At 40.5% G+C, this 20,300-nt stretch overlaps 1 protein-coding gene across 1 annotated transcript in view; it reads right to left on the bottom strand.

Moving 5' to 3' along the window:
- Positions 1-1,428: 1,428 nt before the first annotated feature.
- The window catches only part of NCK2 (NCK adaptor protein 2), an 85,284-nt gene continuing 66,412 nt past the window's right edge, over positions 1,429-20,300 (bottom strand). The window contains exons 4-5 of the mRNA XM_069770150.1: positions 12,502-13,223; positions 1,429-2,819 (exon numbers count right to left, since the gene is read on the bottom strand). Of these exons, the coding sequence (XP_069626251.1) occupies positions 2,625-2,819; positions 12,502-13,223 (917 nt within the window). The 3' untranslated portion in view covers positions 1,429-2,624. The remainder of the gene's footprint in view (positions 2,820-12,501; positions 13,224-20,300) is intronic.

The raw sequence follows: 20,300 nt of genomic DNA, 5'->3' as shown, positions 1-20,300 counted from the left end.
AAAAAAACCACCCAAACCTCAAGCTAGTCATTCACACTGCTTGGTTGTAAATTAACTAACTGCTTCCAAAGCAAAATACTTTAACAATTCACACCTCAATACACAGAAGCTGTTTACAGAGGATGAGGTAACACACACAAAAAAATTAAACTGATAAATCCATTATGATATAAAGTATATGGTAAAAACTTCACTTAAACATCTATTTGTATTGGTTCTAAGCTACCAAGGCTAGAAAGGGGTTAGGAACTAACAGACCTTGTAAAAAGGGGCTATTGAAAAAAAAAAAGTGAAAAAAAGGATCAAAAGAGGCATACGAAGGCTCTTAGAAGAGGAAACATGGGGAACATTTCAGAAATATGAACAAGGGGCATGAAAGAGTAATTGCAGTAATCAGTTTACTGAAAAGGAAAACCATTCCTATATATCATTTTTCCAAATACTACAAAGAATCAATGAGACTGAAAAGCAATTCAGTCAAACCTGAAAATGCTCATACAACATATAGCCGACTTTAACGTCGCTGCCATACTCAGTACATACTTAGATTCACCTAAAGAACGAACTAGGTATTAGAAGGCAAAAAATGACATTCTCTGCAGAATTCATTCATGAAGTTTAAGCAGCAGCCCACTGTGGAGTCCTTCTGTAGGTAGATTGTAAACAACTGGTACTTCTCACCAACTTCTTAAGGAAAGCTTCTATATTCTTAGAAGACAGTCATGGGTAGGTGCTCTTCAGGATAATGCATGACCATTCTGGATCGCTCTGAATCACTGCTTTCCTTCATTAAGCTGGACCAAGCAGAAGTGTCACTGCCCAGTTAACTGTATGTTAATGCACATACAGAAAAATACAGTTGTTAGTTAATTCAAATACAGGTAATTCTGTAATTCAAAACATCAAATTCAGATGACCTTACAAGAAATAAGATTTCAAGAGTGGTGGGAAAACAGTATGTGTGTAGAACTTCAAAAACTGTACTTGCCTCTTGGGTCTGAGCAAGACTGCAATTAATTTGCAGATGTAGCGGTGCAGTTTCCCGGTAGTGGTATGATTTACACCAAAGCAAGTCAGACAGCGCTGGTGCCTGCTTAACCTACACTGGAGTTATGCACAGAAGTAGCTGTACTACCACTGGCTGAAATACAGAATAGGTAAGGAACATGTTTTAATAGCAAAAAGGTACCAGGAAACAGCTCCGTCTTGCAGTTTTCATTAAAGCTATGAACAGACTTACTTATCACAGAAACAGGTAACACAGAGCTCATTAGACACTGCCTCATATCAAACTGTTCTCTGCAGTCGCAGAAGTTTTCTTTTTAGGCCACACGAATTCCAAGACAAACAAATTCATTATTCACTCTATTTCACCTTGCTAAAGCAACACCAGGACTACCACCCAAGGATAAATCCAGTACTCCATCATGACATAATACCTTTTTTATTACAATATCCAAAAAACTGAGTATGCAAGATTTTGAGATCTCACGATCCCTTCTTCAATCTCAGGAATGTGCCATCTAAAGACTGTATATTTAAACCATAAAGGAGTTTAAATGTAAAGAAAAGAGAAAAATGCATTTTCTTCATAAACATTCTCTGTGTCTCTTCCTACCAACCACACCATCCTCTGTAAAACCCGAAGATTTCTTTCTGTAAAGCAAATATATATATAGTGTTGGTAGCCCACCCCACCCCATCCCAAGATCAGTTTTTATTAATCTTCTGTATTAGTGTCAACAATCAGCTACAGATACATATTACTTTGAGAATTAAATACATAATCGTTTAATTCAAACAAGCAGAAGGGCAAGAGGAAAAAGCATTATGTGGATGGCACATTTGGTTGTAGATTACCAAAACATTCAGCCTTTACAATTCAATGATTCTTTCTCTAGTAATCAACTTTCAAATAAAATTTCTCTTTGTTGCAATTACAGACCAAAATACACTAGATAGTTTTCTTTTACTACAATCTTACCATAGTAGTTTAAGAAGTACTATTACAAAATGCTTTTAATTAGTGTACTCTTTACAAAGAGTCAGAGAGGCAATGTAATAGCAGAGTACAGTGTAAAGAGTGCTTCTAGGAACTAGGAGTTTTTGTAATATACTACTCGGTAAGCAATATAGCTACAGAACTCACAGCCACAACTGTTATGTCTACTCTCTCACTTAAGTAGCTGCAGCTTCAGTGCATTCAAACTGTGCCCGATGTCTCTGAACGGAGAGTTCTGCCTGCGTGAGCAATCTGAACAGATTAACACTGGTTTGAATTGAAAACGCCCCTCCTTGATCTGAGCTAACTATGTAAACGTACACAGGAGAGGGGAGTTTTGAACTCAGCCGGGAAGGTGAGTGCTCGCCACGGCCACCCAAGGGAAACTCTCAACCTGAAGAGAGGTGGTTGGAGATTAACAGAACTGGAACACAAAAAGAGGCAAACAAACAAAAAAAAAAAAAAAAAAAAAAAAGGACAACAGCAACAGACAGAGCAAACACTTCAGAAAGAGCCTATTCCTTAAGCCTGCTTCAGATATTGCTCTGCTCTATAAAAGTGAATTTAGGACCTAAGGCTTGTAAATTATAAGAGGCCCAGGTGGCCAAGTCCATCTTCAACGTCACTGAAGTGCTTTCACAAGATATAGCTTTTCCCCGTGTTCACTGGTGAAGATGGGAGCCTTTTTGTAGTGTTCCACCAACTCATCCATAGTATTAAAGCGACGCTGCCCAATACAATAGACATTGTCCACGAGCTGCACCTTGAAATGTTTGTTCTTCCCCGACGCCTTTAGAGATACCGAGAAGTCACTGGGCTGTTGAGAAGAATTCAGAAAGAAAAAAAAAAAGAATTACATAAAAGTGAACAAAATGAAGGCGTAATTTTGTGGTTTCAGGAACAAACTGTGTCACATAGTTGATGGTAATTTATGCTAGTCTTTGTTCCACAGCTCGGTGCTTTAGCTACTTAAGAAACCCAATAGTCTATTATTCAATAAATAATTGCCATCATTATTAACGTGCACAGTTAAGACAGTTAAGTGAAAGCTCCCCAGATGCACAGTCTGAAGTTGCCAATTACATGACTAAATTGCAAATATTATCTTAGCTACTCAGTCTAGAAGCACGAGAATGTCAAGGAGAAGGGAAAAACTTTCATCCTCTATGGTTTCCTTGCCAGAGAGTCCTGGAGAAAGCAATTATTGCAATATTGCTTGGGTGAGATGAAGAAAATTGCCTGTATGGCTTTTTTTAGAGCCGTGACCACCACTAGAGGGCTGTTCTTGCTTTGCATTGCAAAAGACAAAATTCACATTCACCTTTTACCTTCTTACCACGTATGGGGAATAATTTCTCCTATTAAGTACAGCTTTTTTGTAAAAAAAAATAAAGCTATAGAATAAAAACACAGTACAAATCTCGCCATCAAACTACCACCCACAAAACACAAAATTTAAACACTACGTTATTCAGGACAGAAAAATTTCACATGATAAGTCTTTTCGTCTTGGCGATTGGTTGCTTTAACGAAGACAGTGCTGTCATCCAAACAGCTGGGACGAGACCATTCCGCTTTTTGCACCACATGCTGCCGTAGGGAGGGTAGAAAGGACACACTGTCCCTCGCTTCCAGCTGAACTCCATCTCTAGCCATTGACCGCTGCTGGCCGACTGTAGAGATCGGAGTATAGGCTTTGCCCCGCCAGAGGAGGCTGGAGGCTGGTGTTGCTGGCCAGTGGGAAAATGGAATAATAAAAAATAAAAAGCGCACACCAGAGTTTGTAGCAAGCACTTAATGGAGATAAGTAACACCTGATGAGACTCTGGAGGTACTGCTGCAGGGTCTCTGCCCGCTGAAGGCATGGCTTCAGGCAGAAACCGCTGGAGGCATGTGCTAGACTTCAGACATGGCCTTCGTGCAGTCCCTCGGTCCTCCCTGCCGCCACGCTGCTGCTGTGGTCAAGCCAGCGCTGTGAACCTGAACTCATCCAGGCTAAACAAAACCCACAAGGGACTATTTGGTTCACAGCATCGCCTTACGAACAACCACGAGCAGAGCTGTGGCACAGCAGAGAACTGAGAGCCCTCGGACGTTACTGGTGTCACCAGACTTCGGTTCAAGAAACCACAGCCTCCGGAGCCCTCTACACTGCGCTTGGGGGGTCAGATACACACCGAGTACCTACCCAAGGAAACCGAAGGACAGCGTTTTCTCAGGCACGCTGTCTTTTTTCCTGCAGTGATGTGGGTCTCTGCCCCACACATCCCCCACGTTCTGCCCATCCCCAAAATCTCATCCCTTGCATCTCCCCCTCAGTTGTTTTAATACCGATGCCCTCTCCGCCTTCCCTTCCAACTCCATCTGCCCTGTCTGCAGCAAACAAAGCTCCTGCCATGCCCATCGATCTGGCTCTGGCCCAACTCCCCAGACTTGCTCCTCAAGTTTTGGGCAGCAGCTCTTCCCCTTTTGCACTGCTCAAGCCAGCAGCCAGCTCCCCACACCTCTGGGCTAACCCCCTTCTACCTCGAGCCACTGATTTCCAGATCCACAAGCATCACTTCTTTAAACATTGTTTTTACCTAACACCCATAGGAGAATTACTCCTTCCACCTATAATCCAGTGTCACCGGGCCTTGGCCGGGTCAGCGCAGGCTCCATCAGGAAGGCTGCCTCGGGCTCTGAGCAGCTCCAAAGCCACCGGCTCAAAACACAGGCAACACCCCCCGTGACCACCAAGAGGAGAGGACTGGGGAGGGTGGGGGAAAGGGATGGAAATAAATGTGCGTAAGAGCGTATCTTTGGGGTTTCCAGTGCTCCACCCAAGATATGTTTCATGCCTGGTCATCTGTCCCCAGCTCCAGGTTCAAAAACTGCTATTTTAGGCCAGCCAGCTCTGATATGAAACCCCTGCCTCAGGAGCATCGCAAACAAGGCTGCAGAGAACTCACACCAAGAGTGACCTATTTTCAACACCTACCTCCCTGGGTTAAAGCTAACCCAGTTGCACCAACACCGCACTGTGGTTCAGAGCCCGAACGCAGCGTGGACAAACCCTCCAGCAGCCATAACCACGCAGGCCTAGGACCCGTTTCAATGGACATCTCCATAGCCCTAAGAAGGGGCAGCCATTAAACGGTAACGAAGCACAAGCCTGCACCAACGAAGCTCTGCAGAAGCTCCGGGACCCTGGGCTCACGGAGGAGAAATTTAGGGTACGGGCTCTGGGCAGTGAGCTGATCGCTGTGCTCTAACCACAGGCTGCCAGGTAAGTCTGTAGGGTCTCTTCAGTTGAGGGGAGCACGTACGGACTAGCTGCTCAGGATTTGAAAAACAACATCAAGCCTTGCTGACTAAGTTCTGCTGCTTCCATGGGTGATGCCTATGGCAAACGAAAACCAGTAAGCAAAAGGCCTTCATTTAAAACAGAAGAACTTACCATTTATAAGTTCATAATCTGAACCAAACACTTTTTTTTGTTGTTTTAGGAACAGGAAAAGATGTTATGACAAAGGTTTAAAAATAAGTGAAATAATCACTTCAAGCTCAACAAAATGTTAATGTTTTCTGGCAAAGCACAGTTGTTTTCAGCATGCCAAAATTATGAGTTTTCATCGCTCCTTGTATCTGCTAAGAATTGTTATCTTTAGACCAGAAAGGATGTGCTAATGACACACAGAGGTGCTGGAATAGGTCTTAGACCTCTGATCTACTGTCCTATGTCCCAGGCACTGGCCAGACTTAGATCTTTGTGAGGTGATCTACACAATACATTAAATACTTTTCCTGCCATTTTAATTATAACTCTAATGAATGAGCGTTCTCCTGAACTATTGTCCATTCTTCCCAACCTTAGAGCTGCTAATTAGATTGATGCATAAATAAAAGACATTATTATCGCTTATTTTCTCCAGAATATGTTACAAAGTTTATTCTTTTCGTGATCTGATCTAATTAAAGAAAAAAAAACCCCAACACCCCCCCCCACACACACACAACGGAAAGGCTGATCTAACTCTTTTGAGAGCCATCATCCGGTGCAAAGAGATGGAAGAGCTCAAACAGCTGTTGCAAGAATCCTGAAACCCTTTATTGGCCTCAGCATAGTAACTTCTACAGGATTCAAGAACAAACAGCGAAAGCAACTGGACTTGCATTTGTTTTTATTTTGGTTCTTTCCCACTCTAACAAACATGCAAAATGGTTAAAAAGACTATTAAAAAAAAAAATCTCTAGATAAACTACTGCTCTTAAACATTCCATTTCAAAGTATGCTGGTTCGATGCAGCTTGAATTGGTTCCCTGCTGTCCTCCTTGGATTTGCTCCAAGTCTGTTTATTTTATTTACTGTTTAAGCTATTTTGTTTCAACTGCTGGCCAATTTTTCTCCTTTCTCCCTCTTAAATTAATTGCTACATTTGGATGTTTGCACACTAACTTTTCCAGGAATAAAAGCCTCACATACACCAAATAAGGGCACATCAGAAGTAAGCTTTAATCCCTGAAATGTATAGAGGAGCTGATGATTCTGCAACAGAATTACAGAGCATAGCTTCATGGCAAGGAACCTGTGAATATTTCTGTACTGCCATAATTGTGAAGACCTAAATCTGAAGTTAAATTAATTCCTAAGACAGAAAATTGAAGATTAGCTGTTATGCATCTACAGCTCTTCAGACCAGGTGTAGTACTTCTTTGAATTGTTTCAGATTCCTTTATTTTAACTCCTGCTTATGACTAAGATGACCATAAGCCAGCTGGTGCTTACAGCATGTGGAAGACAACAGGTAGGAAGATGTTCTTTTAATTTTACTTATTTGGTCAGGAACATCACTGTATTTTCAAAAAGATGGAAAACTATCATGAAGACAAGTTATAAAGCAATATAAGGGAAAACAAGTGAAACCGGGAAAGAAAGTTCCCTCTTTACAAACTCCATTTGAGAATGAAACAAGACAATTTTATCATAAATGGCAACACTGGGAAAAATAACTCCCTCTGAAAGCCTTTTACTGATCCTGTAACTTACTGTTTTTCCTTTCAATCCAGTTCCAGTTGGCAATGCCCTTTCTCCATGGAAGATATTCTCATGCACTCACTCTTCAAACTGTTCTAGACCCTTCGAGCTCCCACCTGTGAGCCTGCCCTGAAGCTCCCCAACTCCTTCCACCTCCACACCCAGGCTTTCCCTCACTCCTCCTCCTACTCAGTCACCCAGCCAAAAAAAGTCATAGCTCAAAAGTCTAAGGGCAGGCTGGACAGAACCATCTGGGAGGATTAAAAATTCCTTTTTCTACCCCTTCCACCTCATTTGGATATAAACAAATACCTTCCTCTATGTAATGTTCACCATGTTCCAAAATCAACATTACGCAGGTCAGAAACATGAATTAGCTCCACTGATCATCAAATACAGCTCTAATAAGATTTCTATTCTTCCATTTAAAATAAAGCACTAGGATACTTCTTAAGCCTGTTTTTAAAGATAAACTTCCTCCTCCTCTCCACTGTACTCATCAATCACAATATGCCACAGAACATGATAATGACTCAGTTTTTTAACCGTTGCCACATTTCATTGCTTCTATCCAACACTTTCAGGATTAAAACCCCAGGAAAAAATGGAAAACCCTGAATGCCACAGAATTAGCACCTCAAAAAGCATACAAACTCTCAACCTGTGCCTCCTCCCTCTGCTGCCACTATCGCTGGACAAAGAGCACAGAAGCTAAATGTGACCTTAAAGGACTGACACAAATCCAGTCGCACCTACAATCCTCAGTATCATCTTAATACTATATAGCCTGCAACCCCATTTAGGATCGGTTACTATAATTTGATAGCTGTGACACTATTGGCAGAAGGTAGCCATTACTTCCCAATAAATAATTGCTCCTGAAATCGTCCAAGAAATTGCATAGATCACTCATGCTAACAAATAGAGCTGGCCTGAGAAAAACATCTCTGCTTCGCGAGAAGACATCATAGGGTTATGAAACAGCGGCGTTTGTCGAATCGACTGTTTTGCACCCGCTCGCAGCCGAGCGCGAGGGGACTGCGAGTCCTGATGGAAGCTCCCTTTGAAGTCTCGGGGTGCCTGCAGCAGGGGACCTGCTCAGCAGCGAGCTGTGGTTGCCCTCCCTCGTCACCAGCCACAGCCTATTGCTGGTTCCTGTTAGCTACAGCGCTAGCAAGCACACTTGTTTCCCAGGGTGAATCTGAACAAAAAAACCCTCTTCCTTCCAAATTTGCTTCTCTCCCCAGTGGAACCTTAGATCTTCAAAGCATGACGATCACCTGCCCAACCCAGGCCAACGGTGTCAGCCAAGACTTGTTTGTCTTGGGGTAGGTACCACACAGAGAGAACAAAAATCTGACCGCTAAGAGCCTGCAATTCAAAAAGGGTAAGAAGTGGCTGTACAGAGACTGCATAGATTAAATCTGCATTATTTGTTCAGGAGTGTTACTTAAATGAGACAACAAACTTCAGTTTTTAATCGACAGAGCAGCCTGTAACAGAAAGAACAAATCGAGCAGTTATTTCTAACTAGGTATGTTCCACTTCAGTCTCCTCCTTTACATCTCCAAAACTGAGGCCACATTACCTGGGAATAATAGAGTTGGCAAAAATGTTACCAGTAGGTAACTGTGCCTGTTACATAAACTATAGGCTTAAATGGTTCAAACAAGTTTATGGTTCTAATAATAGTATTTCGTAATTAATGAAGATAATCAGGCTCCTAGCTACCTGACAGAGTTCATCTCGGGATATTCTCCACTATGGCAGCATCCCTTAGATCCAAATGTATCTGAGGAGAATGTTTTTGGCTAAAGCAATCTAGCTGTGAGACAAACATCTGGTAAGTTAAATCTAGAGAAACACTGTAAAATCTTGTAGCTACTAAAATTTGAAATGGAGAAACATGGCAGTCTCATCAAGTGAATACAAAATACAAACCTTCATCTATCCAAGGAGAGCTTTTCATAGCTCAGTAACAAGACCAAAATGCAAATCTAAGGAAAACTTTTACACAGATGACTTTTCGTAACTATGGTGATGAAAGTCTATAGAAAACCCTAAAACAGGTCAAAAATCAGGCACAGGATTAGCAGGATAACTCAGAGTTTTATCTATGGGCCTTTTTAGAAAGGAATAACCCCTGCAACTACAGCTTTAATAGGTGGGTTCATAACACAATGTAATGGGAACTGCTGGTTTGGTGGAAAGACGAGCAAACCAGAGAGCTGACAACTTTGCTCGGTTCAGTCTGGTCTCTCTAATCAAGATCCTTTGCTCCGATCGTGCAGACACTCCTGGTGACTTTTAGCCACAGCGTGGCCCAATGCTTTTGTAATTCACATACATAAACAAATTACATGATGGTATGATATATAAAGTATGATATATAAAGATTAGGGTAGGCAAAAGTTTGAGATGTAGTAAAATATTTCTTTAAACCTAATAAAAACTAAAACTCTCAAGTAGTACCAAGACAAAGGAAGCATTTACATGTTCAGTTACAGTTATTCTCATTGCTCAAAAAAACCCCCTCAAATACAGGATCTGCAAGACCGGATCAAGATTAGAAAAAGAAAAAAAAAAAAAGCCGTAGTTCCTCAATTCAGCACATTTTTTTTTGCGTGTGTGAAAAAGCTTGCTGTAATGTGAATGGAGCAAGTTTTCTGGGATTCCAGTAAGTGTTAGATGCTAGAAACAACTTGAAGACCACACTCTGAATGAATCTTTTTGTGCTCCACAAGCAACAATTTCCCCAGCAACAATGCAGGCAGCAAATTTGAAACTGCTTTGAATACAAGCGTCTTTAGTATTATGATGTCATATTAAATTAAAAGGTTACTGTGTCTTTTCAAGAAAATTTGTTTACTCCAGAGGTTAGACTCTTAAGAGCAAAGAAACGAGCCATAGCACGGTGGTCACTGTGACATGACGTGCGCTGAGAAATGGCTGCGCATTTTCTTATTTTAAGTAATGTATTAATTTTCAAACTGTCCTTCTGGCACTTTCCCAAAAGACAGAAGAAAATGCAGCATCCAAATCTGAAAGTGAGCTTCTACCTACTGGATGGACACACCAAGGGTATACTGCATCCACGATACCCGCCTGCCCCTGGAAGACAGGATGCTACCCTTGAAGAGACAGCTGAACTACTGTAATTTAATGATTACCATAATCCTCTCGTGGCTTTCTACATTTTAGAAGACTGCATGCCCAACCTCGGCCTTTTCTTCTGTTGACTAAACAAACTTGATTCCTCTCAGCCTCTCTAAGTCAGAAATGTTTTCTAAATCTCTATTTTTCTTCCTGTTCTCCTCTGGTTTATTTTTATTTAATCTCTATTTTTCTTCCTGTTCTCCTGTAGTTTATTTGCATTTGCCTTCATTTAGTGATTACAGAGCAGATTACTAAGAGCAGAAATAGCAATTCAATGACAGAGAACTTCAAAGGAAGGGTAGTCTGACAGCTACCATGTCTTCTACAGAGCAAATTCATCATGGAAAGATGCCTGAAATTTAATCAGACAATACTGTATGCAGAAAAAAAAAAATCTGGGACTATTACAGAATTGTATTTTGTCAATAATGTTACATATGATGTAAAAATTTCAGGGAATAGCAAGAGTCCTAACTTCAATAATAATAATAATAATAATAATAAAAAAAAAAATTACTACTGTTTTCCAAAAATTAGAATGCAAAGTTTTATTTGGATTTAGAAAATCCTACACATTTAACAATTTCCTTGTCTTTCACCTGTTGTTGTTGTCACTAGAAGCCTCTGTTCATCTCCCTCACCAAGAGCCAACATGCCAGCCAACCCCAAATTTAAGTATTACATATGAGGAATACACGAAAAGCCTGAAATATTTAGTTGCTTGTCCACTAAAGAGTATCCTTTAGTATGCACTACCTAATGAATCTGCCTCAATACTACCTCTGATTTTGACTTCACTCTATGACCTCTTCTGAGTAGCTGAAATTGCAACTTTGGAAGAACAGAATCAGCAAATGAAATGTGAAACATACTTCCAAAAAAGTATCGTGAGCTAAAAGGATCTTTACTTCCAGATTTGAGCTCAAGCTTAATCCTCCCGTTTACTTAAAGCAAATTCTTTGTTTTCCAGCATGCAGCCATGCCAACACCTACTACCAACTAATTACTAAAATAATTTACACGAGGAATAGTATATAGGAACAGTTTTCCCCCAGTTTACATACAATTATGATAAAGAATATCACAAGTTCTAACCAGAAGTGATATATGCAATCAGTACAGCCTTCTAAAGACATCAGAATCAAGTAGTCTTAAAAACCATATTATGGTTCAAACTGTATGCTGCTGACACTGCTTTAGTTTTTATTCACAACCTACGCTGTAAACGAAGATAGCCCATAATACGGGCACAGTGAAACCCAATACAAATACGGCATAGAGATAGATGTCCGTAGCTGTATAAGGTATACTTATTTTAGTAGTACCGTATGCTCAAATTAGAAGACTGAGCTAATGTAACTACATTATTTTTTAATTTTTATACATGAAGCAACAAAATACTTAGATGGAGACATCTACTAAACAACGTGTTTTCATGAAATGGCTCTACAGTTGAAACAATAAATGCAGAAAAGCCCTAATCACAAATTCAGATTTTTTTTTTTTTTGGTACCTTTTGAAAGATATATTAAGGGATTATTAAAATCTGTCACCTTTTCAAAATCACAGTCAAGGGTTAATTAAATTTTGAGTGCTCTGACTATAAATCCTCTGGCCTTAGCATACATGAAAGGCCTCTCAGTGTAATTTTAAATTTGAACTTTCAGAATCACAATGATCCCTAATCAGCACTACTCGTATCCCTCTGATGTCATCAAGGCTCAATTTACAAAGCATATGAGCTGCTGACTTGACCCTCTCTGTTGTGTATCATAATCTTAACAGTTAGATACAATAATAAGTTTCCCTTATTACAACCTAAATAATCTAAGTAGAGCAGAAATACATTAAAATGGGATTTTAACCCATAGTTTAAAGAACCTATGTTATTATTCAATTAAAAGCAGAACAAAACTGACCAATGCAAAGATCCCATTTGAAATTAGCTTTAAAATCAAATTAATAACCAAATTTGCAATTCACAAGAGTTATTTTATCTTGTAGCGCTGTAAATTTAAGGAGGATTGCATATGAGGAATGCCTGAAAAGTCAAACTGAAGCCTGAAATATTTCCTTGCTTGTCCACTAATTAAAACCCCCTGGATAATACAGACCACAGCTGCTAAATTTCAGTGTAAATATCACTGCGTTTCAGTAACAGACCGATTCTCGCAAGCAGTAAGCGTATCGGCTGGTAAGGCCAAAGCGTTGCTTGCTTCTTTAAGGGTGAAAAGCCCTTTACTACAGAGAGGGAAGCTATTAACTGTCATGCCTGCTAACCCAAGCATCGGGTATGACAAGGCCTGCCGGGCTGAGTACCACTTACCGAAGATTCACTATCTCTAACAAGGAAGTCTCCTTCCACTCCCCTTTCGTTCAGGGCACATTCTGCTTGGTGTCGGGTAACATTCCCGTAATACCATTCTCTTCCAGCAAACCGTCCGGTGGAAGATGGTCCCGTGTAGCTTATCTGAGGCGGATGGGAAGTGTTAATGGTAGGACCATCGCTAATGATTACTACATAGTTTTTAGGAACAAGACCAATTTGCCCTCTGGAATTTTTACATTTCCACCATTCTGGGTCATTTTCTGGCTTTTCAATGACTTCCATCGTTTCCCCTTTTTCAAAATTGAGCTCTTCTTCTGTGACGGAGCTGAATGGATACAGTGTCTGAACAACGTGGAGTACTTTGGTGCCCTGGCCGTTACTCATGGAAGCACCTTTCCTTAAGCTGAGAAAGCTGGGTGAATCTGCAGTTGCCTCCTCAACCTCCTCTACCACATAGTTCGAAGGAAACCAGCCAATCTGTCCATTGTAGCTACCTCTCCACCAGCCGTCGCTGCACTTCTCCATGACAATCACTCGGGATCCTTTAACGAGGGACAGTTCATCCTCCCTCTCCGCGACATAGGCAAATTTCACGTAGGCTGGAATGTTAAGATCATAAATCCGGTCGGCGCTGCTGCCGTTGGATGGGTATTCTGCGTCCGTGCTAGGAGTGGGTGAGGCGTCTCTCGCGCTCGTCTTTCTCTTGGTTTTTCCCAAACCTGTTAAAGAGAGAAACGTAAAGTGGTCATTCGGAATGCTCGTCCCCAGACTGCAAACACTGGATTTGGTGGCATGCCCCTCCGTCACTTTAACAACACTGCTAAACGGAGATCTCTTCTGTAACACCGCATAGTCAGGAAACAGTAACACCTTTAATGCAGCATCAGGTAAGGGGCAATGTGCATTACAATGGCTCTCTTCCCTTCCAGAAGTACCACAGTTTTAACACACTTAAAACCAGTGGTTTCTTCACCAGGAGAACAGCGAATCACTGGAACGGTTGCACAGCTTGCTGTTCTGTCTCTTAAAAATCCAGCCAAATGATCATGCCTTTTAATTTTAGTGATGACTTTAATTTGGCTCAAGCAAAAGATGAAAGAAAATCTACAAAAATAAATAGCACAGCAACAGAAGCTTAAGTTTCACTGCAGATTACATTTTGCTCTCTTCATTCTTCAGTCAGTCCCCAGGCAGCTACAGCTACAACTCCTTCCAACTGCAAGCCCCTTTTTGAAATCCACACCTCTTTCATCTACATTTCATCACATACTACAAAAGTGTAAACCTGACTGTGAGGAAGACCATTTGCATACATTCCTCTGTAATACGCAAATTCTGATGTACTGTCGTGGCTTTAAGTATAGCATGAAATACAATGTAGAGAAGAAACAAGAATAACATTAAATACATAACTTTTTAAAAATTTTCTTAATTAGAGGAACCATGCTAATGTCTGTTTAAATACGGCAGAAAAACTGCACAACACACTTGGTGTACTTTTCAAACCTTCACAGCAAGGACTGCTGAAGCTGATATATAAACAGAAAGATAAAGTGAACAAGTAGCCCTCTCTTGTGAAATTCACTTACAAAAGTTCTGAAAAGAAAACAAAAGCTGAAGTCTCAGTTTAGCACAAACCAAGCAACATCCAAAATGTCATGCAGGGGACAGAAAGCAAAAACCAACACAGAAACAGGAGCTTTTGTACTTTTCTCCGTGTTCCTAGAGCCTTGCTGGCAGGTAAGAGCTTCACTTGAGACACAGTGAGTACACACTGATTATGGCAGACTGAATGGGGAAAAAAAAAAAAAAAATAGGACTTTGCTTTTGTTTCTTCAAATAACCTGATAGAAGATGATGCGTGCTATTTCATTTTTAACAATTCAGGACTATTTAATCTGACCACTCCACTGCTGAAAAGTGTGTTCATTTTTTAATACATATATACATAAATATGTACATGCATACACAATTAATATCTTCTGCAAAACTGTTTGTTCAGTGCAAAACTACCTGGTTTATTTCACAGGGTTAGCTGTACGGCACAAAGAGCGCACACACGACCACGCAGGGATTGCTAACTAGAAGGGTTGAATACATTAATTAATACATGTTTAAGGTCTCAGAAGACAGCAGAAAATTCCAATGATCCTAAAGTGTTTCCTGACCTTCCCCAGCAGCTCCTTGCTTCCTGCTGGAGCCTGCTTACATCCTAATGTCATTCTAACTACATCATTTCAGCCGACAGCCAGCGGCTGCACTTTCAGGCAAAAAGAGGGAGAGCAGCTTATTGTACTAGGGGAGACAATCGCAGGAAAAGAATGTCCAAGCAAGTGCTAATCAGAAGCTGGCCAGCCTCTGATGTCTGCCAAGACTGGAAATTTTCATCAGTTTAGAGATCATGTGCAACCAAAAGACAAGGATGTATCAGAACTTAGGAGCATTAAATTAGGGTGATAGAAACAAACACAACTTAAGGGTTTTTCTGTTAGGAAAGGGGGGAAATTACTTGTATAACTTCATGGAAAACAAGCAATTTTATTTCAATAGATTCATTCTACATAAAGCCCTACACTGAGACTGAACCTTCCAGATTAAAAGCTTAGGTTTTGATGTGCTTTGTAACGGAGATCTGCAGCACCACTTCTTGGAATTACAGCAGCAGAACTAATAAAATAAAAAAACCCAGCAGATGATGAAGTAGGTAGCCAGGAGAAAACTAGTTGAAAATCAGAGCACAGAGATAACTGTGAGCTATGGGGATGTAGTGTGATAAGAGAATGCCATAAACTGAAGTATCTAGAGAAGAAATTGTTGACAAACAGGTGAAAAAAAATTTCTGAATTCCAATAAAGGTGTCTAAACATTTAGCAAAAGGTTGTCATCCAAGCACTCTTTCACTTGGAGTTTCAAGTTGCATCTTTTTCCACAAACTTTCCAGTGCTGCGTCTGACATTTAAAATGTTCCTTTCTATCCTCCCCATTCAACACAAACCATAACAACACAGAAGAAAAAAAACCCCAAACAACAGAAACTTCACTTGTTTTTCTTTATCAATAAAGGCAGTCAGAGCTCTTCAGTTTAAGCTTAACATTTAATGTAACAAAACTTTTTAAGGCCAATAGCATGGTAATGATTAGCCTTTTGCAATACCAGTGACATGCACCAAAGACTCTCTTTCCAGCTGGTTTGAGCAAGGTAAGTGACTATGCAGGACCCATCCGCAGCCAAGCACAGCAAAGGGCATGCACAACATTATCTAACACTCATTTTTTCTGTGAGGCTACAACATTCATAACTGCGTCTATGACAGAAAAGGAAGCAAGTTGTTCCGTGAGCAGAACGAAGGAAATCTGTTCCTGTTTTTCTCCTTACACCTCCTGCCGCACTATTCCTCCTCTGCCTCCCCCATCTCCTGCAGGATCCACAATAAACCCCCTTACCATATGACTGCTTTCGCATCCCCCACGTCCTTCTCATACCTCCAGCTCCCCAGTGCGATCTCCAAACTGCCCTCAAAGTATACTCCATGTCCCCTGGTGTTGCCCTCCCTACCTTTGTTGGGCTGGCCAGCCAAGCACCGTGCCCAGCGCCCCGCTGTCCTTCAGCCCCGCTTGGACCGAGCAAAGAGCTGGAATTGCTCTGGCTTCTCCTCCAGTGAGGGACACCAACAATGACCCTCCCAGGCACCAAGCTGGAGAAAAGTAGTTAGCTTATCTCTGCCAGTCTGTCAAGTTTGCTTAAAATTGGCTGAGTTATCAAGGGTGGACAGATGGATGGACGATGACAGCTGACTGTGACAGCATGACTACTGCAAGCTTCATTTCCTTAGGAAACAAGTCTAAAAATATAATTTCGTAGGGTGGCTGGTCAGAGCTAAGCAAGAATAAACTAAGCACGATTATAAACTTCATATGCATCTATGACAAAATCAGAACTCCATTGAAAAAAAAGTACAATCTACATGAGTCATCTCTGGAAGAGTAAATGCTGCCATTACTCGCTACTAACAGAAATGTTCGCTTACTATGATTTGTAAGGGTATCCCTATTCTTATGTCCAAATGGAATGAGACCCATGTAATGAATTTCATGGAAAACATCCAAGCACTTTGGGAGTCACATTTGGGAGAGTCAAATATACTTGTAATGGCAGTCATTATTTTGGCATTTTTATTGTCTTTGTTTTAATGAAAACTTATCTACTAGTGAGATACAACTGTATTTTCCCATTCTGACTTATTGGTTACAGTTCACCTGAAGCCGTAATCCTTTGTAATACAACTAAAATCTAAAGCAATGGATCAGCTTTCAAGTGAGGGGAAAACAGTGGGAGCAATGCACTGCAAAGCAGCAGAAAGCCTGGTTTATGTGATGGCATCTCATTGGAAATAACACTGTTGACGATCTACAGCTGACCCACGCTAAGCCAGCTCATTTTCATTCTTACAAACAAGTTGCCAAATGAGGTGAGGAGGTTTAATTTTTAGGTGGATATATTGCTGAGATTAAAAAAACTGGTTAGCATCATTTCCAGAGAAGGGATCCACTGCAAATCCTCCTCCTCTCCGCAGTGAAAGAAATCCGCTGGCCCTGAGGTTAGTCCTAGGGAGACTCAGAAACGTGCCTCCCGCATTATTCCATGCCCTCTTCCTTTCCTCGCTCAGTTGCAGCTCTAAAGAATAGCTTGTTTTGCGAGCAGCAGGCTGAAGGAAGACCAGTTTCCTATGAATTTGCTTCCTGTCTCTTAGGTCCCCATTGTGCAAACCCCAACTTCACACCCTTTCGTTACCAGCTTGTCCCCGTGACGGCCTTCCCGTTGTACCCACAGCCCCTCCAGCTCGTACCTCCAATGCCCTCTCCCTGCAGCACTCCCAGCCTTCCCACCTCGCATTCCTTAAGCTCCCCCAGGAAACCCGAAAGTGGAATTTCCTTCTGGTCACTCCCTTTTGGCCTGACACCCTGATAGTGCCAGTTCCCCTACCCCTACCTATGTCTTCTGCCATGCTGGCTACGCTCCTGGCCCAAAGCTCGGCCGCCCGTCAGACAGCACAGACGGCCTGACTGCCCAGCCTTCTCCTGCTAAAACCAATTTATCTTCCTTCAGCGAAGGCACTGAAACAAGGCTGTGTAGCCACGATCTTTATGAAAATTGGTGCCTAGGAGAAACAAGTTTAATTAAAACTTTATCTTGATACATACTTTATCAAATACATACATAATACTTGTATAAAAAGGGATTTTGCTGCCACTAAATTCATATTCCATTTGCTAATTATGGTTTGTATTACATACTACCTTTACTAGAAAAGGCCCATTTACAAAACAGGTTATCTTCCTAATTTTAGGAAGACTTATTTAATGAGTCTTTCCATGCTCCTGCAAGCTGGTGTCCTTGCCTGAAACTGATGAGTGACCACATTTTGTATTTTAACTGCTTTTGCTCATCCCCAGAGGTGAAAGAAGATTCACTGACATGGCTGTATAATGCATCTCCGCGGGCTTATCCGTACTCATATTTATTTTATTAAGTTCTATTTAAGAATAACATGCACTAAACACTGAAGATATTTGCAGTCAAATTGTCTAGCATCTCCCTCCCAAGGCTGCTCCCTAAATTTATTACATCTTGTTTGTCGCTTAACTTTAAATAGACTAAAACCAGTTGCATTTCTTTTCCAAAGGATTAAGTTTGATACCTCAGATTACTGACTTTTCCATTCTCCCATTTTCTGTATATAAAAAAAGGTCAGTCAATACCCAAAGCCAATTTCTGAAAAATCGTTGGCAAGTGAAACTAGTGTCATCTAAATTCTCCCAACCTACCTTTTCTAAAACCTTTTCTGATTTTAATACGTAAATCATGAGCAAAAATATTTTCTGTAGCTTACTTGTGCATCAAATCACATTCACAGGACACAAAAAAAAGGCCTTTCAGAAAAAAGGTGCAATACAAGAAAACTGTATTGTTTTGAGAAATCATAAAGGCAACACACTAAATTTTGAATGCAGAATTCCTCAATCCAGAACTCAACGAAAGAGACCATGCCACTAAATATGCCAGATACAACTGCTTAAGAAGCCTCCAACAACTTCTCATTAAAATACCGAGAGCAATTAAGGAAGAACACCGCCCCCCCCCCCCCCCCCAAGTAAGTGACCTTTAAACTACAAAAAACACTGCAAAACCAACAAAAAACTGCCCCAATACAACTGAGCTCTTGGAAACTACTAAATTTCTACTAAATGGTATCCTTCAAATATCCTCTATCACTTTTGAAGTAGCTAGTTTTAAGCCTAAATATACAGCTGGAAATATAATAACAAATGCTACTGAGAATACCGTTACCTTCCCTCTCCCTGTGGCAATTAGAAAATCAACTTTTAATATATTTTCTTTTATTGCTATATTTACATATTGTAATAGATTCTTTTTCATAACAAGTCAGAACTGATTTTTGTATCATGTATTCAACCTTTCATTTTTGAAATTAGTCTTCCATCAGTTATTATCTATTATTACAAAGCTGTAAATCAGCAAAAAGTTACCTCAAATATGGTAAGGGTCATCAAACTGATATCTTGAATTAATAGTACATCAAATACTGCCAGCTACTTTCTTTCACAGTGTATTTACAAATACAACAAGCTTTTTCTCAATTAAAAGACTAAATTATTTGACCTAGTCAAAACACAGGGACTGATACTAAAGCTGAATTAAAAGCACGCTTATGTACAGTCAAAACCAAAGGTGGGTAAAAATTGGTATATTTAATTTTTCTCTCTCTAAACTAAATTTTCTATTTGTTTTTATTTTTTAAAGTCTTCCAGAAACAGAAATGTGATGCTCTGCCCACTGGGGAAGGCAGGCAGGGCTAGTGAGGATCCTTGCCTTCCCACCTCGTGGATCCCCACCAGCCCCAAAGTTGCCCAAACCATCCATGCCTTCCCTAAAGAGACTTGCTCTGCAGTCACGTTAGCAAAAAAAAAAAAAAAAAAAAAAATCGACCCATGATCCACAGTTCTGTCAAAAGCTGCCTAACCGGCATGATTTTAGCAGGACAAACGCAACACCGGGCTGATTTCGATGGGTCCGCAGGAGTGCCGCAGCGGTGAGGTTGTGGTTTGCGGGGCTGAGCACCTCCTTCCTTGCATGGCATAACACCCTCGCCCGGCTTCCCAGTTTGCAATGCCTTCCAGCACGACACTCAACTGCAGCGCTTGACTTCGCAGCTATTCCGTATCAAAGTGACTAACACATAAAACCAAAGGTATTGGAAAGAGGAGGAAAAAGGGAGAAAATTCCGGGAGACGGTTCCTTCAGCTTCTACCTTAAATCTTATCCATGCTGCCACAACTCTCACACAAACTGTCAAAGCACGGGTTTTAAACATAACATGAATGAGTATTTGAAAAATTATTTAGGGGAAAGAATAATTAAAAAAGATCTTTCATTGGCATTACAAATTACCCAGTAACTGAAATTTCTTTACATTACTGGTCATGCTTCTCTGAATTAAAAAAAAAAAACAAAAAACCAAACCAACCAAAGCAACAACAAAGCAGTTACTTGTAAAATTTTTCATACAAATTTTAATGCATCTCAATTTGTGTACCCTCCTTCTAGAGTAAAATGCTTTAAGCAGTACTACTTGCTTTATGGTTAAAAAGAATGATCATAGAAGCCACCACAAAGAGCATAAGTACAGTACATTTTTTATGAAAATATTTTCATTTTAATCAGATTTTTAAAATAATGTTTTTCTTCTTCAAAAATGAACCCATTGTAATTCAAT

Source organism: Haliaeetus albicilla, chromosome 25 (assembly GCF_947461875.1).
Source record: "Haliaeetus albicilla chromosome 25, bHalAlb1.1, whole genome shotgun sequence".
NCBI classification, from domain to species: Eukaryota; Metazoa; Chordata; class Aves; order Accipitriformes; family Accipitridae; genus Haliaeetus; species Haliaeetus albicilla.
This window is presented reverse-complemented; position numbering and strand designations above follow the sequence as displayed.